Source organism: Ahaetulla prasina, chromosome 3 (assembly GCF_028640845.1).
Source record: "Ahaetulla prasina isolate Xishuangbanna chromosome 3, ASM2864084v1, whole genome shotgun sequence".
Classification (NCBI taxonomy): Eukaryota; Metazoa; Chordata; class Lepidosauria; order Squamata; family Colubridae; genus Ahaetulla; species Ahaetulla prasina.
In genome coordinates, this window is record NC_080541.1 from 227927500 (window position 1) to 227954867 (window position 27368).

The 27368-nt window shown below is 48.8% G+C and overlaps 1 protein-coding gene across 1 annotated transcript; it reads right to left on the bottom strand.

Moving 5' to 3' along the window:
- Window positions 1–433: 433 nt before the first annotated feature.
- FKBP1A (FKBP prolyl isomerase 1A) lies at window positions 434–25525 on the bottom strand. Its single transcript, XM_058174659.1, has 4 exons — window positions 25489–25525; window positions 4142–4254; window positions 1583–1752; window positions 434–573 (listed from the first exon to the last, which is right to left on the bottom strand). Exons 2-3 carry the CDS (start codon window positions 4250–4252, stop codon window positions 1624–1626), a joined length of 240 nt encoding a protein of 79 aa, XP_058030642.1. The 5' UTR covers window positions 4253–4254; window positions 25489–25525; the 3' UTR covers window positions 434–573; window positions 1583–1623.
- Window positions 25526–27368: the final 1843 nt, after the last annotated feature.

Genomic DNA, 27368 nt, shown 5'->3' on the forward strand with positions numbered 1-27368 from the left:
GCTGAGGAATTCTGGGAGTTGAAGTCCACAAGCCTTAACATTGCCAAGGTTGGAGACCCCTGGACTGGAACGCCTCAATTGTACACAACTCAAGCGTACAGCCCCCCCCCCAAAACCCTCAAATAATAAGATTAAAGGACATGATTGTCCCCCCTCCCTCCCTCCATCCCAACCCACAACCCACCCACCCCCACAAAAAAAAAAAAAAAAAAAAAAAAAAAGCTGAGGTTTATAGCACAGAGCAGGGAGGTCCACAAACACGGCCCCTTTAAGGCAGGCGGACTTGACTCCCAGAATTCCTCAGCCGAAGAATTCTGGGAGTCGAAGTCCACCCGTCTTAAAGGGGCCGTGTTTTGTTTTGTTTTTTTGCATGGGGTTCAAAAATAATAATAAAAAAAAAACGGTGAGGAGGAGGAAAACGAGGAAGCGGAGGAACCGTGCGGCTCAGAAACATTCAAATCGGGGCGGAGGGCGACACCGAAGAGTGTGGCGGGTAGCCGGGAAAGCTCCATACAAATTGGTGTGCGTTCATCTCAAAGCGAAGGTCTCTGGGAATTTCTCCGTGTGCCGAATCTGTCGAGACAAAAGAAGGGGGTCAGTTGGCAGCTGCCCCTCCGGGAGAGGTGGGGGGGGCTTGGGAGGGTTGACAGAGCCCGGCTTTCCCATCTCCGGTGTTTCGACGAAAAGGTGCGTCACAACGGGTGTGTGTGTGTGTGTAACGTTGTGATTTAATGCTCTCTTGAGCTGGGTGGTTTTTCTCGCAGACGTTTCGCGACCCAGCTAGGTAACGTCATCAGCGCCAGAAGGCGAGCAAAAGACTAATCAAGGAAACAGCAAGAGCCCTCCCGCGGATACTGACAGGGCAAAACTACTTGTATATAAATAGAGAGCAAACCGCACTCTCTTCTAGCACTGATGACGTTATCTAGTCGGGTCATGAAACGTCTGCAAGAAAAACCACCAAGCTCAGAGAGCACCAAGGATGCTAGTCATTGTCCTCCTCCCCCACTCCTCTCCTCCTCCTTTTTATTTATTTATTTGCATTTATATCCCGCCCTTCTCCGAAGACTCAGGGCGGCTTACACTATGTTAGCAATAGTCTTCCTCCATTTGTATATTTATATACAAAATCAACTTTTATTGCCCCCAACAATCTGGGTCCTCATTTTACCTACCTTATAAAGGATGGAAGGCTGAGTCAACCTTGGGCCTGGTGGGACTTGAACCTGCAGTAATTGCAAGCAGCTGTGTTAATAACAGACTGTCTTAGCAGTCTGAGCCACCAGAGGCCCTCCTTCACTCCTCCTCTTTCTCCCCTCCTCATCCTCCTCTCTGCAAACCCCATCCTCTTCTAGCACTGATGATGTTCCCTAGTTGGGTCATGAAAGGTCGGCAACGAAACAACCCAGCTCAGAGAGCACCAGACAACCCTGAGCTTCAAAATTCACAGTCTAACAACTTCACATTGCTCTGACAAGTCGACAGACCCCCAACGCCCCCTGCCAAAAGGGCCCTCTTCCCCCAATCAGCGCCCCTCCCCCTCCCAATGCCCAATTCGGACTCCTGCCAGATGATCGTTTACCCCAGAGCAGGGAAATGGGGAGGACGGAGGCCTCTCTCGGGTCATTCCATCTTTAGAAGCTCCACGTCAAAAATTAGGGTGGCGTTTGGTGGGATGATACCAGGGTGACCGGTCGCCCCGTAAGCATAATCTGGAGAGATTATCATCTTGGCTCTCTGGCCGACACTCATCTGGAAAACAAAGAGGAGCGAGAAGTTAAGAGGGCGAGAAGCTGCTCTGGGTTCAAATGAAGACCGCGGAGCCCAAGCACCAAGAGATCTCATGTTGGTAGGAGGATGAGAGAAACCCAGAATTGGTGTTTCTCAATTGTGGATGTGTGGACTTCAACTCCCAGAATTCCCTCTCCAGCCAGTTTATTTGAGCCTGTTTGTTTTCTTGGAGACGTTTCAAGACCCACCTGGGTAACGTCATCAGCGCCAGAAGGGAGAGAGGGTTTGCTCTCTGTTTATATACAAGTGGTGCTTGCCCTGTCGGTATCGGTGGGAGAGTTATCCACGATTCCTTCATTAGGCTTGTGATCGCCTTCCATCACTGATGAAGTTACCTAGTTGGGTCATGAAATGTCCCCAAAAAAGAACCCAGCTCGATGTCGTGTCCCACTCCTCCGCTGACGGCCGGGTCAGGGAAATCCGAATCAGGCGTGCCTCTGCAGCTCTGCCAAAGTCCTAGCAAAGTTCTCAAGGCAGGCAGGAGACCAGAAAGTGACTTCAGCAAGATATGTTTAGACTTTGCCTGACTCAGAGAATGCCAGAAAGCAGGTCCTTTATATAGGCCATGGGGTGTGGCTCCATGACTCAGCACTTATCCTGGCCTGCCCCTCCCTTCCTTCTGTTGCCTCCGCCTATCAATTCTTCTGAAGCGAGGGTCACTCCAGTCTGCAGCTGTTGGCAATTGACCTTCCTCAGGCTCACATGCTGTGGGGGAGGGGGAGGAGTCTAGTTGCTCCGTTTGCCTGGGCATGGAGCCAGAGCTGGGGGCTGGAGGTACTTCCTCCTCCTCAGCCTGTCTGGGCATGGAGCCAGGGCTGGGGCCGGGAGGCATACTAGGACATTCCTCAGCGTTCGGAAGCAGATAAGAAGGCCCCGGCTGCGGTGAAAGCAGTCGAGACACAACACTCAGAGAGCATCAAGGAGCCCACAGAATCCTAGATGCCAAGGTAGACACACCCATTGAAATACACCTTTGGTCAAACAAAAAATGAAGAGATGGGGAGACCGGCTTCTGCCAGCCGCTTGTTTGTTTGTGGGAACCCCGGAGGCACCATGTCCTGGCGAATCAGTTCTGACCTAGGCTTCCTCAGAAAGTAAACAGCACAAACTTGGTCCCGGCAAACTTCTTTTATTTCAAACGGTTGTGAGTTATTGTCATTCCCAGTCCGGAAGGCTTCTCAAACACCCACCTTATCTCCCTTGGAATGCTGCCAGAGAACTCATTGCCACAGGCAGGGCAAGGCCAAACTTGGCACAGAGTCAAACTGAGCTTTTCCAGAGCTTTTACAAACCAGATAAACTAACTGCTTCCTGCAAAAGCTCGCTCCTCTTTTATGTCTCATAGGAGGGGCCAACCATCTCCAAGCCTTACTTCCAAGTCGACCCTGTTTTCTTAATTGTTCCTGTCGTCTGGCAGCTCTGCGCATGCGCACACAGGAAACAGGCTGACATTGTTCTTCTGCCTCGCTCATGTCTGACTCCGGAGGCGGCAAAGAACTCCCAGATGGCCTTGACCCCCTCTCTGCCTCCGACGCAGAGCCCTTGTCCAAGCCTTCCCCAGACTCCAGGACTGGCCCACGTTCTTCTCCAACCTCCTCATTGTCCAAATCTGCTGCCAGCTCTGCTGGCCACTGGCCACCCACAAATAGCTACCCTGTTGTGTCCTCTCCTCAGCCGGGCCCCTCCCATCTCCTGCTATCTGAGCCAGAGACTGATAGTGAAGAAGAATGGCCTGGCATGCCTCCAGCCCCCAGCCCTGGCACCATGCCCGGACAGACTGAGCAAACAAACCTCCCTACAGCGTGTGAGCACGAAGCCAGCCATGAGCTAGAATTGCCAGCAGCTGAGGACGAAAAGACACAGTGGACAGATCCCCGCTTCCGGAGAATGGAGAGGCGACGTCAGCAAAAGGAAGGGAGGGGCAGGCCTGGATAAGTGCTGAGTCATGGAGCCACACCCCATGGCCTATATAAAGGATCTGCTTTTTGGCATTCCTTGAATCAGGCAAAGTCTCATCTGGTTGCTGAAGTCACACCTTGGATTCCTGCCTGCCCTGAGAACTCTGACAGGAATTTGGCAAAGCTGCAGAGGCTTCGTGGCCACGCTTGATACAGACTTCCCAGACCCGGCCGTCAGAGGAGGAGTGGGACACGACATACCCCTTCCAAGTCCCCTCCATTCTGGCTGGGGAATTCTGGGAGTTGAAGTCCACACATCCTCTCCCAAGGTGGAGAAACACATCACCCTGGACCCCGATTGTCTCTTGCCTCCAAACTTGGATGGATGGATGGATGGATGGATGGACAGCAAGATCAGCCACTTCTCCCGGCCTCCAACGCTACCATCCTACCTGGGCGACCCCTTCTTCCCAGCCGCGGATGACTTCCTGTTTGCCCATCACGAATTTGAACGGCTTGCCCCTGTCGCGAGACGAGTCAAACTTCTTCCCGTCTTCCAACATGCCTGCGGGGAGGAGCAAAATAAAGCTTTTTTTTTTTTGTCTTCCTTCGAGCAACGAGAGGAAGCTGTCAGGAGCTGCACGAAGGAGGGGAGCTGGGGTAGAATTCAGAGACAGGGGAAGACCAGGACTTGGGTTTAGGACGAGGACATTCAAGCTGTAGCGTCATACAGAGACAGGATAACAGAAGAGTTGGAAGGGATCTTGGAGGTCCTCTAGTCCAGCCCCCTGCTCAAGCAGGAGACCCTTACAGAATAACAGAAGAGTTGGAAGGGACCTTGGAGGTCTTCTAGTCCAACCCCCTGCTTAAGCAGGAGACCCTATACCTGTGATGGCATGCGTAGCCATATCAGTGGGCACTTGAGCTCAGCTGATTTTCAGGCCTTCTGGGCCCATCAGAAGTAGGGAAACAGGCTGTTTCCTGTCTCTGGAGGGCCTGGGGAGTGGTGGGGAAGGGCTGTTTTTCTCTCTCACCTGGCTCCAGAGCCTCTCTAGGAGTCTCTGGATGCTGGGGACAGCGAAAAAAGTCACTTCCTGTCCAACCGGAAATTGGCAAACAAGCAGTTTCTGGCCTCTGGGGGGTTGGGGAACGCTGTTTTTGCCCTCCCCAGACTTATAGAGAGGCTCTGGAGCCAGGTGAGAGAGAAAAACGGGCCTACCGGGCCGTCACATGACAGGCGCAAGGGGGGGAAATGCACCCCACCCCCCATGGCAGAAAGTTTAGCCATCACTGCCCTATACCATGTCAGACAAATAGCGGCCCAATCTCTTCTTAAAGACCTCCAGACCATCAACTTCAAGAGGCAAGTAGTTCCACTGGTTAATTGTTCTGGAACTTCAACAGAGGATTTCCCCAAGCAAAATTCAGCCACACAGACCAGAAGTCCTCGCCTTATGGCCACAACCGGACCAGAATTTCCATCGCTAAGCAAGGCAAAGTTGCTAAGCAAGTCGTGCCCAATTTTTATTTGCTGCCATTGCCAAGCCGATCGTTGCCGTTGCTAAGCGAATCATGCGGTCATTAGGTGAATCCAGTCTTTCTCCTTGAGTTGGTGGTTGTTGGAAGATGAGTGGGAAGATTGTGAACAGAGAGACAAAGACTTGACTGAAATCAACTCGATTTAACAAAAAAAAGTTAAGAAAAGAACTTAAAGAAAAAGAAGAGACAGACTATTATATAATCTGGAATAAATGGTATTTTATTTATTTATTTATTATTTAGATTTTTATACCGCCCTTCTCCCGAAGGACTCAGGGCGGTGTGAATGGCTTGAGTGTAGAAATAAAGGGGAAAAAATAAAGGGGAGAAATTAGAATGCACAGAATGTATTAGAAATGTATAATATGTAAATAATAAATATATAAGAATCTAGAAAAGTAAAGCTATTAGTATTAGATAATTTAATGTAAATAAAGAAAAGGGGATAAGAAAGAAAATAAAATAACAAATGTGATTTGGGGGGGAAAGGTATAAAAGCGAAAGAAGACCACTAAGAAACGCTGTTTAGAAATAGGAAATTTATATATGTTGTGTGCTTGTCAGATTGTGTATCACATTAAAACGATTAAAAAAATTTTAAAAAAGAAATCAACTTGATTTAAATCGTAATTTTTAAAGAGCAACCACCATCTCTGTCCCGCAGCAGCTGCTCCTCTGACCCGCTGTTGACTCACGGATTGTCCCAGTCACTTTAATGCTGGTGACGTGGCAGGGAGACCACAAGGTGAGGGACGTGGCAGGCAGCAGGTGAGTGGATGCCCACTAACAGCCGCTGCCAGGATGGATCTGAAATGGCAGGCGCTCTTTCAATGTAAGGACTCCTTCTTGCTGGCAGTTAGAACCTTTAATATTATTATTTGCAAACAAAACGAAGGTTTCCTGTTTAGCTTGCAGAGCTTGGATTCACTGAATGAGTTTACGAAAAATGTAAATATTGCAGAATATACAGCCTCCTCGTGCTACGTAACTAAGCTCCATTTCATGCTGAATAAACTAAATGAATAAACTAAATGTATCTTAAATAAAAAACTAGATAGATTTTTTTTTACTCCAAAAGCATTTTATGGAAATTAATTTGATAAAAATAAAACAAATCCGATTTAAATAAAAAAATATCCAATTTAAATTTTAAAAATCCTGGTTTTTTAATTTATTTATTTTTAAAAATCATTGATTTTTATCCACCCTGGTTGCCAAGTGTCTGAATCTTGATCGTGTGAACAGTGTGAAAAGGGGTCACACTTAGCAACCTAAATTCTGGGCTCCGTTGTGGTCATAAGTCGAGGACGACCTGTATTTCATGTTCTACGTTCTATTTCAGGTCATTAAGCCTCTGGGGGAATGTCTTAAATTTCTGGGAAGGCCCCCGTATCTAAATTAATCCTTCCCATTGTCCTAATTCTCAGATATGTGGAACAAGAAGAAGGAGGAAGAGAAACTGCAACAGAATTGTTTTATGTCCAGCAAGATATTTCTGTGGTTTGGCTACACAAGAAAGCCCAGTACACGTGCTTTGTTTATTAAATCTGTTTATTAAATCTGTTTGTCACCCATCTTGCAGTGAGGCTTATATTAAAATGAAAGCATCAATACAAGTAGTTCTCGACCCATGGCCACAACTGGAGCCAAAATTTCCGCTGCTAACCAAGGCAGTTGTTAAGCGAGCATTGCCCCCATTTTATGCTGTTATCTCAGTAACAAGGTTGTTAAGTGAATCTGGCTCCCCCCCCCCCGTTGACTCGGCTTGACAGGAGGACGCAAAAGGGGATCGTGTGACACACACACACGAATATTTGAAGCGCTTTGTAAAACATAGTCTCTGAATGATGAAAGGAAATCCATTCATAACACTTAAAAGAATAAGGTTGAAGGGACCCTAATCTATTCCAACCCCCTGCTGGAGCAGGAGACCCTATACCGTGTCAGACAAGTGGCTGTTCAATCTCTTCTTAAAAAACCCCAGTGAGGCAGCACTCACAACTTCTGGAGGCAACTTGTTCCACTGGTTAATTGTTCTGATCGTCAGGAAATTCCTCCTTACTTCTAAGTTGCTTCTCTCCTGGATTAGTTTCCATCCGTTGCTTCTTGTCCCGCCTTCAGGGGCTTTGGAGAACAGATTGGCCCCCTTTTCTTTGGGGCAGCCCCTCAAATATTGGAAGGCTGCTATCCTGTCCTTCTTTGCATCAAACTAGACAAACCCAATTCCTGCAACTGTTCTCCGTACATTTGAGCCTCCAGCCCCCTAATCGTCTTTGCTGCTCTTCTTTGCACTTTTCTAAAATCTCAACATCTTTTTTTTTGTATCATGGAGACCCAAAAAACTGGATGCAGTATTCCAATTATGGTCTTACCAAGGCAGTATAAAGCCATACTAACACTTCGCATGATCTTGATTCCATCCCTAGGCAAATGCAGCTTAGGACTGTGTTGGCTTTTTGGACAAGCTGCGGCACACACAGCTGGCTCACCTTTTAAGTAAAATCTCTATTCCCAAATCCTTTTGTGCCAAGCACCTCTGCAAAAGGCTGGCTTTGTTTCAAACTTTAAAAAAAAACACACACACCAAAAAAACAAGAAACCGTATCCAGAGATGGGAGGGTGGTATATCAGCCGCCGGCAGCATCTATTTCATTTTTAGGCTGCTCCGGATTTGAGTCCATCGTCTGACAGCTAAACCTGATGCCTGTTTAATTGCACAGGGCCAGATTTACTTCATTCTCGGCCGCTGGATGGGATTTGATCTGTCAAACGGGCTTCCCACGACTGGGTGGCAGTTCGGCAAACCCTTCAAGAGCAATCCGATCGCACAAAAGGCAGGGCGAGTTGCAAAGCAAGACGCAACAGCCCCACAAATGGGACCTGTATCCCGGGGGCAACGGTTGTGTGCGTGTGAGAGCAAGTTGGAAGCTGAATGAAGAATTAGGGGGTTTTTTTTCTCCCAAGACAGGCAGGCGGGCGGGCGGGCCGGCATTGCTCATTCACTCTGCCCTGCTTGGCCAGATGCCCACCAGCCTCCTCCGAAGGCCGCGTGCCACCAGGAATGAATAACAAGAGTCGGAAGGGACCTTGGAGGTCTTCTAGTCCAACCCCCTGCTCAGGCAGGAAACCCTACACCACTTCAGACAAATGGTGGTCCAACATCTTCTTAAGAACTTCCAGTGTTGGAGCATTCGCAACTTTGTTCCACTGGTTAATTGTTCTCACGGTCAGGAAATTTCTCCTTAGTTCTAGGTTGCTTCTCTCCTTGATGAATTTCCATCCGTTGCTTTCATTACCAAACTAAGTAATATTGTTAGTGCTAGAAGGGAGTGGGGACTGAGGAGGAGGAGGAGGAGGAGGAGGAGGAGGAGGAGGAGGAGGAGGAGGGGGAGGAGGAGGAGGAGGAGGAGGAGAAGGAGGAGGAGGAGGAGGAGGAAGAAGAAGATGATGACTGTGGGGTTCTTGGTGCCCTCTGAGTTTAGCTATTTGCTTGCAGACCTTTCATTACCGAACTAGGTAACATCATTAGTGCTAGAAGGCAGGGGGTTTAGAGGAGGAGGAGGAGGAGGAGGAGGAGGAGGAGGAGGAGGAGGAGGCCTGTGGGATCCTTGGTACTCTCTGAGCCTGGTTGTTTTCTTGTTTCTTGTTTCTTTCAGAGAACACAAAAGGACCCCACAGTTCTCCTCCTCTCTTTCCCTCCTCCTCTTCTTCTTCTCCCTTCCTCTTCTCCACTTCTCCTTCTACAAACTGCAAACTCCACTCCCTTCTAGCACTGAAGGTATTACCTAGTTGGGTTATGAAAACAACCACATTCAGAGAACACAAAGGACCCCACAATTGTTCTTCTTCCCCTCTTGTCCTTTCCTCTCTTCCTCCTCCTTTTCTCCTCCCCTTCTCCTTTCCTCTCTTCCTCCTCCTTTTCCCCCCTCCTTCTCCTTCCTCTCTTCCTCCTTTTCTCCTCCCCTTCTCCTTTCCTCTCTTTTCTCCCCTCCTTCTCCTTTCCTCTCTTCCTCCTCCCCTTCTCCTTTCCTCTTCCTCCTCCCCTTCTCCTTTCCTCTTCCTCCTCCTTTTCTCCTCCTTCTCCTTTCCTCTCTTCCTCCTTTTCTCCTCCCCTTCTCCTTTCCTCTCTCTTCCTCCTCCTTTTCTGTTTCCCTTCTCCTTTCCTCTCTTCCTCCTCCTTTTCTCCTCCCCTTCTCCTTTCCTCTCTTCCTCCTCCTTTTCTCCTCCCCTTCTCCTTTCCTCTCTTCTTCCTCCTTTTCTCCTCTCCTTCTCCTTCCCCAATCTGCAAACCCGGCTCCCTTCTAGCACTGATGATGTTCATCATTCATCTCAGAAGCAGCACCAAGGACCCCCACAAGCTCAGCCTTGAGCTACAAATATTCTCTTCTATCGGTGCCTCCCAAAAAGTTTTTCCCCTTTGACCTTGGTAGAGAGTCCTTCAGCTGGAAGTCATCAGCATAAAGATAAGGCCTGTGGAAATGCCAGGGTCCTTGCCAGGATCAGGGCCCCTGGGACACGCAGTTGCCAATCCCCCAGCCTGCACTGGTCAGGGCTGAAGAACCCAATCCAGCCCGTTAGTTCTCCTCCTCTTCACCCATTAATTTCATCAAAAAATAAGGTTAGGTTTGTTATGGGAAGCCTGGCACTCAAAAGCAGTTCGGGATTTGCAGAGGAGGGGGTGCTCATCAAAAAACCAGGGGGTCTCCCAGCTTCCAGACCAGCAAATCTAAGGGAAAGATTGGGACAAATCCTCGCCTAATTTCGGCAAGGAATAATTCATCTGCCCAGGGGTCTCCAACCTTGGCTACTTTATGACTTGTGGACCAACTCCCAGAATTCCTCAGCCAGCTTTGCTGGCTGAGGGATTCTGGGAGTTGAAGTCCACAAGTCTTAAAGTAGCCAAGGTTGGAGACCCCTGCATCAGTCGATTGGACCGAGCACGAATTTTATGCCACGTTCTTCTTACTAAACAACGCTCAATTGTCTCACGAATTTAGACATAAATGCAAAACGTAAAGGAATGATAAATCCATATAGGTCGTCCTTACAACCGCAACGGAACTCCCAAAATTTAGGCCGGCTAAGCGAGACCGTCGTTCAGTGGGTTTTGCCCCCATTTTACGATCTTCCTTGCTGCAGTTGCTAAGCGAATCGCTTTAGTCGTTAAATGAGGAACATGTTTGTTTTTTTTTAAGCGAATCTGGATTTCCCCGCTGACTTTGCTGGTCAGAAGGGGACCCCTCCCCCACCGGACACTGCAACCATCATAAATATGTCGCCAAGTTTTGAATTTTGACCAGGTGACCATGGGGAAGCCGCCAACGATCATAAGTGTATAAAATGGTTGTAAGTCGCTTACAAAGTACCGTTGTAACTTCGGATGGTCACTAAATGAACTGATGTAAATTGAGGACTATTAGATCCTTTATTGGGGGGGGGGAGCAGAAATCTTATCCTTGTTCTACATTTGGTGACATCTTCCAACCGCTGAGTCACAAAACAGCCAAAAATACCTGAACTTGGCCTGTATCTACTATTTTTCTCAGACTATTCCAAGATTTCCTCACTACCTATAGTAGTGGCCAAAATTGTGGAAACCTTTTGGGAAAAGTGTATTTTTTTTTTATTTTGCATTTATATCCCACCCTTCTCCGAAGACTCAGGGCGGCTTACACTATGTTAAGCAATAGTCTTCATCCATTTGTATATTATATACAAAGTCAACTTATTGCCCCCAACAATCTGGGTCCTCATTTTACCTACCTTATAAAGGATGGAAAGCTGAGTCAACCTTGGGCCTGGTGGGACTAGAACCTGCAGTAATTGCAGGCAGCTGTGTTAATAAGACTGTCTTAGCAGTCTGAGCCACCAGAGGCCCTGTGAGGTTTTGAGGTTTGATGGTTAATAACACCACTTTTTTTTTTTTTTTTGGAGTTTCAAGATAAACCTCTTCCGCTGCTGGAATGGCCTGGGAATAGTCCAGACCTAATAACCCAATTGAAAATCTATGGAGCCGACTAAAGAAACTGGTTAGTCGGAAGCGACACAGCAATAAAACCCAGTTAATAAAAGCAATCATTCAATCTTGGTTTCACATTATAACAGCTGCAGAACTCAAAGACTTGGTTCACTCCATGGGAAGACGTTGTAAGGCCGTAATTCATGCTAAAGGTTACCCATCTATTAACTGACATGGTGATCATTTTTGTATATCTCGTTTTTTTCTACGTGTTTCGTTTTTCTTCTTTATACTGTAACTGCTATTCTAATAGTAAATCCTTCATAAAAGTGATTGCATTACATCCTTGATTAAACTATCTTTCCATTAATATAATTTTACGGTACTACTGCAAAAAAAAATAATAATGGTGTTATTAGCTAGTTTTAGAAAATACACTTTTCCCAAAAGGTTTCCGCAATTTTGGCCAATACTAGTCAAGACCCTCCCAAAAACACCCAACCCAGAAAGAAATTCATTCTCTCTACAAACTTTTTGAATATTGTCATCTAAATGTCACCTTGTTTTTCTCACAGTTGATGCATTTAACAGAGATTGAGAGGTCCGTGGAACAATCTGGAGGAGCTCTCATTTCAGTTTAACAGAGTTGGAAGGGACCTAGTAGGTCATCTAGACCACCCCCCCACCCAAGCAGGAGACCCTACACCATTTCTGACAGATGGCAGCCCAGTCTCATCTTGAAAGCCTCCAGTGATGAAGCTCCCACAACTTCCGAAGGCAACTTCTGTTCCACTTGTGGATGGTTCTCACTGTCAGAAAATTTCTCCTTATTTCCAGGTTGAATCTCTCCTTAATCAGTTTCCATCCATTATTCCTTGTCTGGCCTTCAGGTGCCTTGGAAAATAGCTTGACCCCCTCCTCTCTGGGGCAGCCCCTGAGATATTGGAACACTGCTCTCATGTCTCCCCTGGTTCTTCTCTTCATTAAACTAAGACCTACCCAATTCCTGCAGCCGTTCATTGTATGTTTTAGCCTCCAGTCACCTAATCATCTTGGTTGTTCTTCTCTGCACTCCTTCTAGAGCAGGAGTCTCCAATCTTGGTCCCTTTAAGACTTGTGGACTTCAACTCCCAGAGTTCCTCAGCCAGCTTTGCTGGCTGAGGGACTCTGGGAGTTGAAGTCCACAAGTCTTAAAGGGACCAAGGTTGGAGACCCCTGCTCTAGAGTCTCAACATCTTTTTTATAGTGTGGTTTCAACCCAGACTATCAATATTCTCCTTTACTGTTAACAGGGCTTCTATTCCACTTTAATCTGGCAAATTCTGGCAACAGATACAAAATTCAAAATAGGTAGACCTCGACTTACGGCCACAATTGAAGCCAGCACTTCCACCGCTAAGCAAGGCATGTCGTTAAGGGAGCGTTTTATCTCCTTTCTCGCCACGGTTCTTAAAGCGAATCACTGCCGCTGTTTTAAGTTAGTAATACGGTCGTTAAAGTGAATTGGGCTTTGCCACACGTTGGCTTTGCGCATCGGAAGGTCGCAAAAGGGGGATCATGCAAAACCCCGGGACACTGCGGGCCGTCGTAAATGCGAGTCATGCTGCCAAGCGTCCGAATTTTGATCACGTGACTGCAGGGACGCTGCAACGGTCGTTAAGTGTGAAAAATGGTCCCAAGTCATTTTTTTTCCAATGCCGTTGTACCTTTCGAGCGGTCACTAAACGTATGGTCGTCATAAGTCGAGGACTGCCAGAATTCATTTCTGTTGGAAGACCGGGGCAAAAGAAGATGTGGTAAAGCTTGAAAGACCAATGCTGCCAGGCAGGGGTCTCCAACCTTGGCCACTTTTAAGCCTGGCGGATTTCAACTCCCAGAATTCTTTGCTGTCTGGGGAATTCTGGGAGTTGAAGTCCGCCAGGCTTAAAGTGGCCAAGGTTGGAGCCCCCTGCCTGGCAGGGATATGATGAGGAAGGCGTTCTTTTTGGCTGTTCTCCAGCAACCCACTTAAGGCTTTACGTCCCACAAAAAAAAAAAAAAGCTGCTTTTAAAGATCTGGGAGAAGGACAGGACTTAATTGCCATGCCTGGAAGGTGTTTTTTTTTCCTTCTCCTCTTGAACAAAAAAGAAAAAAAAATTAAAAACCTAAATTACTGCCGTTCATCAACATTTCTGCTTCCAACTCTCTTTTAAAAAGCGCTGGTAAAAAGAATTAGTCAGCCCACGGTTCCTCGTCATCCAAATCTCTCACGCCCACGTTGGCACTGCAGAACCACGCTCGCCACTGGGCATGGGGAGGGAATGCGCAGAACCTCAGTTAGGACACCTACACACAATCCTTGCGAACCCAATGGAAAGAACCAGGATCCAGAATGATGATCAACCGTCGGATTAGGGGGACCGGAGGCTGAAACATAGGAAGAACGGTTGCAGGAATTGGGTAGGTCTAGTTTCATGAAAAGGGCTCAGGGGCTAGGACGTTGAGCTTGTCGATCGAAAGGTCGGCAGCTCGGCGGTTCGAATCCCTGGTGCTGCCGTGTAACGGGGTGAGCTCCCGTGACATGTCCCTGCTTCTGCCAACCTAGCAGTTTCAAAAGCACGTAAAAATGCAAGTAGAAAAAATAGGGGCCACCTTTGGTGGGAAGGTAACAGCGTTCCATGCGCCTTTGGCGTTGAGTCATGCCGGCCACATGACCACGGAGACGTCTTCGGGCAGCGCTGGCTCTTTGGCTTTGAAACGGAGATGAGCAGCGCCCCCTAGAGTCGGGAACGACTAACACGTATGTGCGAGGGGAACCTTTACCTTTAGTTTCATGAAAGTGGGACGGGTGGCTCAGGGGCTAAGATGCTGAACTTGAGCTCCCGTGACTTGTCCCAGCTTCTGCCAACCTAGCAGTTCGAAAGCAGGTAAAAAATGCAAGTAGAAAAACAGGGAGCGCCTTTGATGGGAAGGGAACAGCATTCCGTGCGTCTTTGGCGTTGAGTCATGCCGGTCACATGACCATGGAGACGTCTTCGGACAACGCTTTGAAACAGACATGAGCACCGCCCCCTAGAGTCGGGAACAACTAGCACCTATGTGCGAGGGGAACCTTTACCTTAGTTTAATGAACAGAAGGAGTAGGGGAGACGTGATAGTAGTCTTCCAATATCTCAGGGGCTGCCACAAAGAAGAGGGAGTCAAGCTATTCTCCATAGAATAATAAACTTGGAAGGGACCTTAAAGGTCTTCTAGTCCAGCCCCCTGCTCGAGCAGGAGATCCCTATACTATTTCAGACAAATGACTGTCCAATCTCTTCTTAAAAACCTCCAGGAATGGAGCACCCACAACTTCTGAAAACAAGCCATTCCATTGGTTGATTGGTCTCACCCATTAGGAAATTTCTTGTAGGTTGACATTATAATGGCTATTTATATTTGGGTGATGAAGCTATTTTCCTTTTTCTTCTAAAAGTGACATGTCTTCTAAAAAGGATTCCAACACACCTGAAGGCAGGACAAGAAGCAACGAATTGAAACTAACCAAGGAGAGAAGCAACCTAGAATTAAGGGAAAATTTCCTGGCAGGGGGAACAATTAATCAGTGGAACTGCTTGCCACCAGAAGTTGTAAATGCTCCAACACTGCAAGTTTCTAAGACGAGATTGGACAACCATTTGTCTGAAATGGAATAGAGTTTCCTGCCTCAACAGGAGGTGTATGTTTTATCGTGTTTCACCTGGCTGCAAGCCGCCCTGAGTCCTTCGATAGAAGGGCGATATAGAAATTATTCTATTCTATTCTATTCTAGTTGGGACTAGAAGACCTCCAAGGTCCCTTCCAACTCTGTTCTGTTCTCCAAAGGCCCTGAAGGGAGGACAAGCAGCAACGGGTAGGGATACTAACCAAGGAGAGAAGTAACCTGGAATCAAGGAGAAATTTCCTGACGGTGAGAACAATTAACCAGTGGAACAGCTTGCCTCCAGAAGTTGAGGTTTTTAAGAAGAAACCGGACAGCCATTTGTCCGAAATGTATAGGGTACATGCGCCCCGGCCAGCTCGTCTTTGGGTTTCTGGGCTCCGGCATGCTTACTTGTACGTTCCAGTTTCAGCACTCGGTGCCGAAAACGTTCGCCATCACCGGTATAGGGTCTCCTGCTTGAGCAGGGGGTTGGACTAGAAGACCTCCAAGGTCCCTTCCGACTCCGTTACCCTGTTAACCAATTTAATCCAGAGAAGATGAACTGACGCAGGAGTGTTTTGCCCACGCACAGTGACTCAGGCTTTGTCCTCTTGGTAACTTGACATGGTTTTAGCTTTCGTTTGGGCGGCCGGACTGAGCCACGAGCCCTGGTAGAGATGCAAACAGCTTCAGAAAGTTAGATTCGGGGTATAAATAAAGCCCCCCCTCCGGTCTTGTCCCAAGCCCACCCTGCCTGCTACACTGCTAGTTGGCAAACCTCCCCCCCCCCACCCACAAGCCACATACCACCCTCCAGCTGCAATTGAGCCCAAAATTTCTGTTGCTCGGTTTGTTTTGTTGCCCATTTTAGGACCTCTCTTGCCGCCGTCGTTAAGTGGGTCCCCGTTGACTCGGCTCGCCCGAAGGTCGCCAAAGGGGGGGGTCACGTGACTACCCCAGGGACGGCTGCCACCATCATAAATGTGAGCCAGTTGCCAAGCATCTGAATGTAAATTAGATCAGGGGTCTCCAACCGTGTCAACTTTAAGACTTGTGGACTCCAACTCCCAGCTTTGCTGGCTGAGGAATTCTGGGAGTTGGAGTCCACAAGTCTTAAAGTCACGTGGCCATGGGGGAACGCTGCAACGGCCGTTAAGTATGAAAAACCGGTCACTTTCTTCAGTGCTGTTGTAACTTTCAACGGTCGCTAAACGAATGGGTGCAAGGTAAGGGCTACCAGATAATAAGGACCTCAAGAATGGGGCGCTGGGGAAGATGAATGGGGGACCAGAGGGTTATGTGCTGGACCCCACCCCCAAGACTGGGGGGGGCGGGGAGAATGCTCCAAGTTCTTGCTCTTCAACGCTGCCCTCTGGCAGGACTTGGGGAAGGTGGGCTGTCCATCATAGCCCCCAACCCAGGAGGGTAGCACTCCCTCTGGGATCTAGCAAGCCCCCAATTTTTCAGCCTTCCAGAAAGCCACGAAGTCTATAAACAGAGAGCAAAAAACAAAACAAAACACCCTTCCTTCTAGCACTGATGACGTTCCCTAGTCGGGTCATGAAAAGTCTCCAAGAAAACAGAGAGCACCGAAGATCCCACAGTCCTCCTCCTCCTCCCTCCCCCTTCTCTTTGCCTCCTCTCCTCTTTTTCTTCTCCACCTCCATTACTCCACACTCCCTTTTTCTGGAACTGATGAGGTTGCCTAATTGGGTAATGAAATGTCTGCTAGAAAACAGCCAAGCTCAGAGACCACCAGAGACCCCATAATCCGAATCCTCCTCCCAAACCTCACACCCTTCTAACGCTGATGGTGTTGCCTGTATGGGTGATGAAACGTCTCCAAGGAAACAACAAAGCTCAGAGAGCATCAAAGACCCCCCCCCCAATCCTTCTCCCCACCTCTCTTCCCTCTCTCTGCAAGCCCCTCTCTCTATCTCTCTCTCTCTTCCAGTACTGATGAGGCTGGTGCATTTCAGGATGCCCTGAACAAAACGATTCCAAGCATTTCATACTTTGAAGGAGGTATGCTCACCGCGTGTTCTTCCCCCCGTCCCCACTAGAAGGGCCTAGGGCAGGGGTGTCCAAACTTGGTCCCTTTAAGACTTTTGGACTTCAACGCTGAGGGACTCTGGGAGTTGAAGTCCAAAAGTCTTAAAGGGACCAAGTTTGGACACCCCTGGCCTAGGGTATCTATTTATATTCCACATTTATTATTATTATTATTTGTTACAAATAACTCAAGGTGGCAGACATATCGGATACACCTTTCCTCCTTTTCCCCCACAACAGCAACCCTGCGAGGTGGGTTGGGCTGACGGCGAGGGATTGGCCCAACGTCACCCAGCTGGCTTTCGTGCCCAAGGCAGAACTAGAACTCCCAGTCTCCTGGGGATCGGCCCAAAGTCACCCAGCTGGCTTTCGTGCCCAAGGCAGAACTAGAACTCCCAGTCTCCTGGGGATCGGCCCAAAGTCACCCAGCTGGCTTTCGTGCCCAAGGCAGAACTAGAACTCCCAGTCTCCTGGGGATGGGCCCAACGTCACCCAGCTGGCTTTCGTGCCCAAGGCGGAACTAGAACTCCCAGTCTCCTGGGGATCGGCCCAAAGTCACCCAGCTGGCTTTCGTGCCCAAGGAGGAACTAGAACTCCGTCTCCTGGGGATTGGCTCAAAGTCACCCAGCTGGCTTTCGTGCCCAAGGCGGAACTAGAACTCCCTGTCTCCTGGGGATTGCCCCAAAGTCATCCAGCTGACTTTCGTGCCCAAGGCGGGATTAGATCACACTGTCCCCTGGGGATTGGCCCAACTGCTTTTCATGCCTAAGAGGTGTGACTAGAACTCCCAGCCTCCTGGTTTCTAACCTGGCGCCTTAGCCAATAGGCCAAGCTGGCTCTCTGCCATGTTTTTCTCCCCAAATTTCCTCCCCTTTGGTCTCCCGTTTGCTCAGGCCAACCTTCGAAGGCATATCTCTTGCTGCCCCACCTGAAGTATCCGAGCCGAGCTGTTTTGGGGGGGGGGGGAAACGACACGCAGAAGCAAAACTAAAGAGGTTCAAAGGTCACTGGACTGGAGAAGGCAGCATCTGACCGTCTTTTCTCTCTCTCTCTCTCTCTCCCCCTCCCCACACTTGATCCTCTGCCAGTCCCCCTCCCCTCTGCCCTTCCTGTCAGCCCAGAAGCAGCTTGCTCATTTCCTTTCCCCACCCAATGGCAGCAGGGAAGGAAAGCGAAGCAGATGGAGAGGCCGGTGGGCGGGGCACGGGGGGGGGGAGGAGGCGAAGGGGGGGGTGGAGAGAAGCAAAGAGGAGCTGGGGGGAGCTACTGTTTTCGGGGAGGGTCTGAATCCGTTCTCTTGGGAGAAGAAACTGATGTGTTTCCCATTCATGGACAGAGAGTGGGAGGGCTGAAGGCCATTCATTAGCTTTGCTGGCTGGGGTATTCTGGGAGTTGAAGTCCTCCAGGCTTAAAGTTGACGAGGTTGGGGACCCCTGCATTAGGGGACATTCAGGTGCCCCACCATCCCAAAAAAAAAATCAATGTACCCCCAGTCTGCCTTTTTGAACAAAACCTGGCTCTGCCAGAAGGCTTTGGACCTCAATGGGGGAAATTTCTCACTGGAGGGGGTGGGTGGGCCAAAAGCAGGTCCCATCTCCCCCCCCACCCCCCACTGCATATCATGTCCCCTCCTTCCCCATCTTTTTACCGTAATTTTAACCATGATTTATATTTTTAGTGTAGATAGATGACAGAGAGAGAAAGGGAGGGAGGGTAGAGATTAGATAGATGATAGACAGGAGAGAGAGAGAGAGAGAGAGAGATGGATGATAGATAATAGATACAGATATAGGCAGATAGATATGGATGGATGATAGGTAATAGATAGATAGAGAGAGAGAGAGATGGATGATAGATAATAGATAACAGATAATAGATATAGGCAGATAGAGAGATATGGATGGATGATAGATAATAGATACAGACAGAGAGAGAGACAGAGAGAGAGAGAAGGATGCATGATAGATTATAGATACAGATACAGACAGATAGATAAAAGAGTAGAGATGATTGATTGATTGGATAGACAGATAGTAGAGAGATAGATGATGTAAATTGGATATAGTTAGCCCGCAGTGAGTTAGCCTACAGTGCTGCATTCTGATAGATGATACGGAGAGAGGAAAAAGAGACAGGGATATATTTGTATAGTTTTATTGCTTTTAACCCTGTAAGCTGCCCAGAGTTGCCTTATGGCGAGATGGACAGCAAGCAAATTTAATGAATAAAATTTGGCAGCATCAAGTTACAATACCCAAGTAGAGGAAGACCCAGAAGTCTCCTCTTGGCATTTTTTCCATCTCTAGCTGGGGGTCTCCAACCTTGGCCACTTTAAGCATGGGGAATTCTGGGAGTTGTAGTCCACAAAGTCTTAAAGTGACAAAAGGTTGGAGACCCCTGACCTATGGCAACCATCCTGCATCTAACATTTCCACAGAACTAGGGATGTGGGTTCCAGACTGGACCAATATATGGTAGGGTCAACTTCCCTCAACCTGGACCATATCTCCAAGTTCTTCCTTAGTGTGTGAGGATAGACTGGGCCAAGCTAGTTAGGTTCAACGTCCCTCGGCCTGATGTCCTCCGGTGATCATCTCACCCCCATCAGACAACCTGGCTCGCACAATCCCTGGGTTCTTCTTCCTGAATTAGCTTCACACCTCCAGGTGTGAGGTGTGAAGCCTCCAGGAAAATTTCAAGTCGTAATAGCTCAGGCTGTTAAGAAGCCTGTTATTAGAACACAGTAGCCTGCAATTACTGCAGGTTCAAGCCCGGCCCAAGGTTGACTCAGCCTTCCATCCTTTATAAGGTAGGTAAAATGAGGACCCAGATTGTTGGGGGGGCAATAAGTTGACTTTGTAAATATACAAATAGAATGAGACTATTGCCTTATACATTGTAAGCCGCCCTGAGTCTTCGGAGAAGGGCGGGATATAAATGTAAATAAATTTTTTTTTAAAAAAGTCCTGACCCAGCATAGAATCAAGATCACGTGGAGTGTTAATGCCACTTTATAAAGCCTTGGTAAGGCCACACTTGGAATACTGCATCCAGTTTTGGTTGCCACGATGTAAAAAAGATGTGGAGACTCTAGAAAGAGTGCAGAGAAGAGCAACAAAGATGATTAGGGGACTGGAGGCTAAAACATACGAAGAATTGGTCGCAGGAACTGGGTAGGTCTAGTTTAATGAAAAGAAGGACTAGGGGAGACACGATAGGAGTCTTCCAATATCTCAGGGGTTCCCACAAAGAAGAGGGAGTCAAACTATTCTCCAAAGCACCTGAGGGTAGAACAAGAAGCGACGGGTGGAAACTCATCAAGGAGAGAAGCAACTTAGAACTAAGGAGAAATTATCTGACAGTGAGAACAATTAATCAGTGGAACAACTTGCCTCAAGAAGTTGTGAATGCTCCAACAGTGGAAGTATTTAAGAAGAGGTTGGACAACCATTTGTGTGAAGTGGTGTAGGGTTCCCCGCCTGAGCAGGGGTTTGGACTAGATTAGAAGACCTCCAAGGTCCCTTCCAACTCTGTTATTCTATTCTATTCAAGCTGTCTCTGCTGTTCCTTGTTGCTTTTCTTTTTTTTTTTTCAGCCTGCTTTCCAGCTAGCTTCTCGTGGGTGGAGATCCAGCAAGACAAGAGCTGGCTCTCTCCGTTTTGCTGCAGCTCTCCATACGGGCTCTAAGCACAGTCACAAAATTGAACAGGCAATTAAACTATTGCGTCAGAATTTTTAAAAAATAATTAATGAAGAAAAAAGTCTGGCTAGGCCATCGCACCTGACATTAAAAAAGAGATATATAAAAAGCACTACAGGTAGTCCTTGAACTTATGATGGTTCACATAATGACCATTCTAGTTACAACGGTACTGAAAAAAGTGACTTAGGACCGTTTTCACGCTTACGACCTTTGTACCATCTCCATGGTCACGTGATCAAAATTCAGATGCTTGGCAACTGGCGGTACTTATGACAGTTGCAGTGTCCCGGGGTCACGTGATCCCTTTTGCGACCGTCTGACCAGCCAAGTGAGTGGGGAAGATTCATTTAACAACCATGTTGCTATCTTAACAACTGCAGTGATTTACTTAACAACAAATTAAATCATAAAATGGAACAAGATTCAATTAACGACCATCTTGCTTAACAAGAGAAATTTTGGGTTTTAGTGCGGCCGTAAGTTGAAGATTACCTCTGTTGACAGATTCTTCCTTTGAACAATGTCATACAAACAGTCTATTTCAACCTTGGCCCCTTTAAGACCTGTGGACTTCAACTCCCAGAATGCCCCAGATATGTTCAATCTTTGAGCCCCGGCTGATGTTTCCTCAATCGTCCAAGTCCAACCCAGAAGGGCTGTCTTGAGAATGGAAGAAAATATTTCCTCCCTGCAAGAAGTTCAAAATATGGAATAGAATAACAAGGGTTGGAAGGAACCTTAGAGGCCTCCTAGTCCAACCCCCTACACCATTTTAGACAAATGGCTGTCTAATCCCTTCTTAAAAACTTACAGTGTTGGAGCATTCACAACTTCTGGTGGCAAGCTGTTCCGCTGGTTCTCACTGCCAAGAAATGCCAGGTTTAGTTTGTTGGTGGTGCGTGGTTAGGCACCCTACAGCCCCAACCACGAATTCAGAAGCTCAAGACTCCATATCCAACTTTCAAAGTAGAATCAGAAAATCCTAAGGCATTTAGGTCTTTTAGGCCAGGGGTCTCCAACCTTGACAGCTTTAAGCCTGGCAGACTTCAACTCCCAGAATTCCCCAGCCAGCAAAGCTGGCTGGGGAATTCCTGGGAGTTGAAGTCAGCCAGGCTTAAAGCTGCCAAGGTTGGAGACCCCTGTTCTAAGCCATTGATAACCATTTGAATATTGACATATGTGAGGTTCCTTTCTAGATTCCATCCAGACTCAGTCAACCAATGAAGCTGTGTGGGGCCAACACAAAAAAAAAATGCAAGAAAACCCAAAGAGAATACCCAAATCTGTGTTTTATGGCTTCGAATTTTTCAGGCTGTTCCAAAATCCCCCATCTTCTGACTCCTTATGTATCGTGCATGCAATCTTCCAATAGGTGAGGTAGCTTCACGGAAGGGTCAAGATGAAGAAGCAATGCCAAACAAATTCTTCCCCGCCCTCCCAGATAATAAGGTATCCCGAAAGTCCAATTAAACTTCAACCCTTGGAGGGAGGTTGGACCCCTTAAAGACTGGAGACTCAAACATATGAAGAAAATGGGTCTAGTTTAATGAAAAGAAGGACCAGGGGGGAGATGATAGCAGTCTTCCAGTATTTGAGGGGCTGCCCTTAAGAAGAGGGAGTCAAGCTATTCTCCAAAGCACCTGAGGGCAGGACAAGAAGCAAGGGATGGAAACTAATCAAGGAGAGAAGCAACTTGGAACTGAGACAAAAATTAACCAGTGGAACAGCGTCCATCCAGAAGTTGTGGGTGCTCTATTACGGGAGGTTTTCCAGAAGAGATTGGACAATAATTTATCTGACATGGGATAGGGCAGGGGACTGCAACCTTAAACACTCAAAGAGCCATTTGGACCCACAGAAAAGAAAACACCGGGAGCCACAAAACCCTTCCCCGTGCCTGACTATTTCTTGAGCGGCCACGAAACTAGCATATGTAGTTGAATTAAACCTTCTGTTTTCTTCTGAAACTTTTCTTTTCTTGGATTTATCCATGGTTGGACTATCGGGGGTTGAAAAGCTCAATAAATCGTGTGCCAGCGGGTGTCGCACATTGGCGGTTGTGACGCATATTTTGAGTGACAGGGAGCTACAGCAGAGGGGTAAAAGAGCCACAGGCGGCTCCAGAGCCGCAGGTTGCTGACCCCTGGTATAGGGTCTCCTGCTTGGACTAGAAGACCTCCAAGGTCCCTTCCAACTCTATTCTATTCCTAAGGAAATTCCTACGGTGAGGAAGACTATGAAGCCAGCAAGAACTCTTCATCTTGATCTATTAACTGTCAGTCCCACCCAGCTTTGAAAACAACCAAGTGAAATTACCTGCCAAAGAAAGTAACATGGAAAAATGTGCTTTTCGGCACATTCGAAGCCTCCGTGGAAATCAGAGAGATCATCCGAAGAAAACAGGCAGATAAACAAGGCAATGGAAAAATTCCTCTTCTACTGTTTATTTTACAGATAAAAAGCTTCCCAGAATGAAATCCAAGCCTTGATAGTGTCTAATTTTCTGTGTCAGGATGATAACTTCCTAACCATACTCGGTTTCAAGGTTGCTATAGCAATGGGTGCCTTTTAACCAACAATTTTTACTCACTCTGGACAGCGAAGAAGGGCAGCATGTAGGTTTAATAAATAAAAATAAATTAAAGGAGCAAAAATAAGATTCAGAGAAGAGAGATCCTTTGCAAAGAGGGGTTTTTTTTCTAAAGACCAACGGATCAGAATAATATCTTGCACATAAACGAATCCACCGATTGCTGGGCACAACCATTTTCAAGGGTGCAATTCCTCCCGAATTGCTCCGCCTCGCGAAAATGGATCAGGCAACTTACAGATGAGGTATTATAATAAGCAGAGAGCGTCTTACCGAAGCAGCGCTTAAAAAAACTTGCAGGAACGAATTACTAAGCAACACGGGCTGTCAAGTAAGAAGCTGCATTTTGCACTCATCAAGGCGGGATGCAAATAAAAATAAAATTGAGGAAAAGAGGGATAAAAAAGCATGGGGGGGGGGGGGGCGGAAAAATGCAACCACTACAACTTTGCTACTGCTTAGCTGAGAAAGTCACGATTTTTTCTCAGGCTGAGATTGAAGTACCAATCAAGGAGCTCTTAAAAGCACAACGTTTTGGATCAGGAATGTGCATTTTTTTCCCCTCTCGGAGGACACATTCCAGTCACACACACACCCCCAAGAGCACTGAAGAGCAAGACTGCCAATGGAAAACACAAATCCACACAACACGGAACAGGGTACAAGAAAACAGGGCAGGCTGGAGGGGGAAGCGCCATTAAGAGAGTCACAAGGGAGGGAGGGGCACAGTGCCCATTATGAGTGGCAGGAAGGGAAATTCATTATTAAGGAAAGGTGGGAGGCTCAGGGTTGGGGTATCTCGGGGAGGGGGCAAGGGGAGCGTTCCTCCCATGCCAGCCAAAGGCAGCCGTGGGGGCGTGGAAGAGAGGGCAGAGCAGGGACACCCAGGCGCCGCACCTGGCGGGAGAGGAAGGGGGTGAATGGGAGGCTGCCAGCGTGGCCAAGGTCCAGGAGTGCCACTCTGATCAGAAGAGTGCAGGTGCCAAGGGTGTGTGTGTGTATGTGTGTGTGTATGCATGTGTGTGCGTGTTTTGGGGCCAGGTGCCAGAAGCTGGGGGTGGGTGGGAAATACCAGCAGTATGTGTGTGTTGGGGAGGGGGGGGTGAGAAGATGCCAGGGGCAGAGAGGGGAAACAAAATGCCAGAAGAGTGTGCGTGTGTGTATATGTGTGTGCGAGACCGCATGCGTGTGAAGGTGCCAGGAGTGTGCACATGAGTGTTGTTGGGGGCCAAGAAACCGGGACAAAATACCAGGAAAGTGTGCCAAAAGAATGGGGGAGGGGGACAAAATGTCAGGAGCATGTGTGAAGATGCCAAGAGTATCTGTGTGTGTGTGTGTTTTCTGAGGTATATATAGGTGTATGTGTGTATGTGTGTGTATATATATATGTATATATATATATACACACATACGCACACACACACAGAGAGAGAGAGAGAGAGAGAGAGAAAGATGGAGGGTAGAAAATGGAAGATGCCAGGAGGGTGTGTGTAATGTTGGGGGGCAAGATTGTGTATTTCTCTGTGTGTGGGAGTGTGTGTGAGGGAGGGAGGGAGGGAGGGAGGAGAGGGGATAGGAAAGGGAAGATGCCAGGAGTTGTGTGCATGTTGTAATGTTGGGGGGAGGCAAGATTGTGCATTTCTCTATGTCTGTGTATGAGTGTGTGCGCGTTCCAGGAAAGTGTGTATGTGTAACGCTGGGGGGGGGGGCAAGATTGTGCCTTTCTCTGTGCGTGAGTGTGTGTCTGCCAAGAAAGTGTATGTGTAATGTTGGGGGGAGGCAAGATTGTGCATTTCTGTGTGTATGAGTGTGAGTGTGTGTGTGCGCGCATGCACACGCACTCTAGGAAAGTGTGTATGTGTAACGGGGGAAGATTGTGTCTTTCTCTGTGCCTGAGTGTGTGTGTGTGTGAGAGAGACAGAGAGAGAGGAGGAAATGGAAGATGCCAGGAGATGTTGGAGGGGGAGGACAAGATTGTGTCTTTCTCAGAGCCTATGTTGGGGGGCAGGAATGTGGAGGGTGGGTGGGGGCAACTCCCAAGCAGGAGCGCCCCCACAGTACAGCTGCCCCCTTCCCAGGCTCCTCAGGGCCACCGGCTGGGGATGATAGGAAGGGGACCCCACCCCACCCCTCATCCAAGAACACCAAGGGCGGGGAAGGGAGGGCAGGGCTCCCCTTGAAGGAAGCCCCTGAAGGGGGTGAGGAGGGGAGGGCACCTTTCAAGGCTCCCCACCTCCTTTGAGAGACCCCTTTCCTCCCCAGCCCCACCCACACACCCTCCCCTCCCCACTCACCCGTGTAGTGCACCACGCAGGTCTGGCCGCGCTCCGGGAAGGTCCCCCCTGCGGGGGGGGGGGAAGAAGAGAGTCCCGTCAAGGGGGGGGGACAGAGGAGGGGGGAGGGGCAGCCCCCTCACAACCCACGACCTCCCCACCCCGCGAACGGCCTCGGGGAGAGGAAGGGGAAGGGAAAGGTGTGAGGGGGAGGGGGGAGGCTCACCGTCCCCGGGGGCGATGGTCTCCATGCGGACGCCCATCTCGCGTCCCGGCGTCGAAAATCCGCACCGCGAGGACGAGGCGAGCTGAGGCGCGGCCGGCGAGCGGCACCAACAGGAGTCAGGAGGAGGAGGAGGACGACGACGGGGGAGGGGAAGGTGGGCGGAGTCGCGCCTGCGCAATGGGGTCCCTTCCACGCCCGGGCCCGCCTCTCCGCCCCACCCCGCGTCCCAGCAGGCCATGCGCGAGCGAGCGGGCGAGTGGCCGCCTTGGGGGGCGGAGCCAAGGAAGGCGGTGCCGCCGCCATTTTGGCCGCCTCACAGAAAAAATACTAAGGCCTCGTCGGGTTTGGGCGGGTGGAGGGGAGGGTTCTGTGTCCCATCATCCGCGCCCGGGTCTTTCGAAGCCGGCGGGCTGTGTGCTCCGACCGCGGGAAGAGGCCAAAACGTCCCCCCCGTCCCCCAATTCGTAGAACCCTTTCCCGGATCGTTTGGCTGCGGTACCCTCAGCGGCCGCTAGGGGCCACGCGCGCGGAGAGGCGCTCAGCGCCCCCGTGTGGTTGGGGCTCGATCGCTCTCTCTTTTTTTTTTTTGGCAACCTGGTTGCTGCAGAATTGCAAGATTGCCAGTGAAAAGGGCGATCTATGTATAGCTCGAGGTTGCGCTTGAAAGGGTCCTTGATCTGGGTTGTTTTTCTTGCAGGCGTTTCAGGACCCAACCAGGCGACATCATCAGTGCTAGAAGGGAGGAGGAGAAGAAGAGGAGGAGGAGGAGGAGGAAGACTGCAGGGTCTTTGATGCTCTCTGAGCTGGGTGGTTTTCTTGCAGACAGTTTCAGGACCCAACTAGGGAACATCATCAGTGCTAGAAGGGAGGAGGAGGAGGAGGAGGAGAAGGAGAAGGAGACGAGAAGGAGGAAGACTGCAGGGTCTTTGATGCTCTCTGAGCTGGGTGGTTTTCTTGCAGACAGTTTCAGGACCCAACTAGGGAACATCATCAGTGCTAGAAGGGAGGAGGAGGAGGAGGAGGAGAAGGAGCCGAGAAGGAGGAAGACTGCAGGGTCTTTGATGCTCTCTGAGCTTGGTGGTTTTCTTGCAAATGTTTCAGGACCCAACCAGGGAACATCATCAGTGCTAGGAGGAGGAGAAGGAGAAGGAGGAGGAGGAGGAGGAGGAGGAGAGAGGAGGAAGAGGAGGAGGACTGTTGGGTCTTTGATGCTCTCTGAGCTGGGTGGTTTTCTTGCAGACAGTTTCAGGACCCAACTAGGGAACATCATCAGTGCTGGAAGGGAGAGGGGTTTGCAGAATGGAGGAGGAGGAGGAGAAGGCATGGAGGAGGAGAGGGGGACTATGGGGTCCTTAGTCATCAGTGCCAGAAAGGAATGGGGCTTGAGGAATGTAGGAGGAGATGGAGGGGATTGGGGGGGTCCTTGGTGATCTCTGAGCTTGGTGGTTTTCTTGCAGACGTTTCAGGACCCAACCAGGCAAGATCATCAGTGCTAGAAGGGAATGAGGTGAAGAGGAGGAGGAGGAGGAAGAGAGGGAGGAAGAGGAGGACGACTGTTGAGTCCTTGGTGATCTCTGAGCTTGCTGGTTTTCTTGCAGACGTTTCATGACCCAACCAGGCAAGGTCATCAGTGCTATGGTAGAAGGGAGTGGGGTTTGCAGAATGGAGGAGGAGG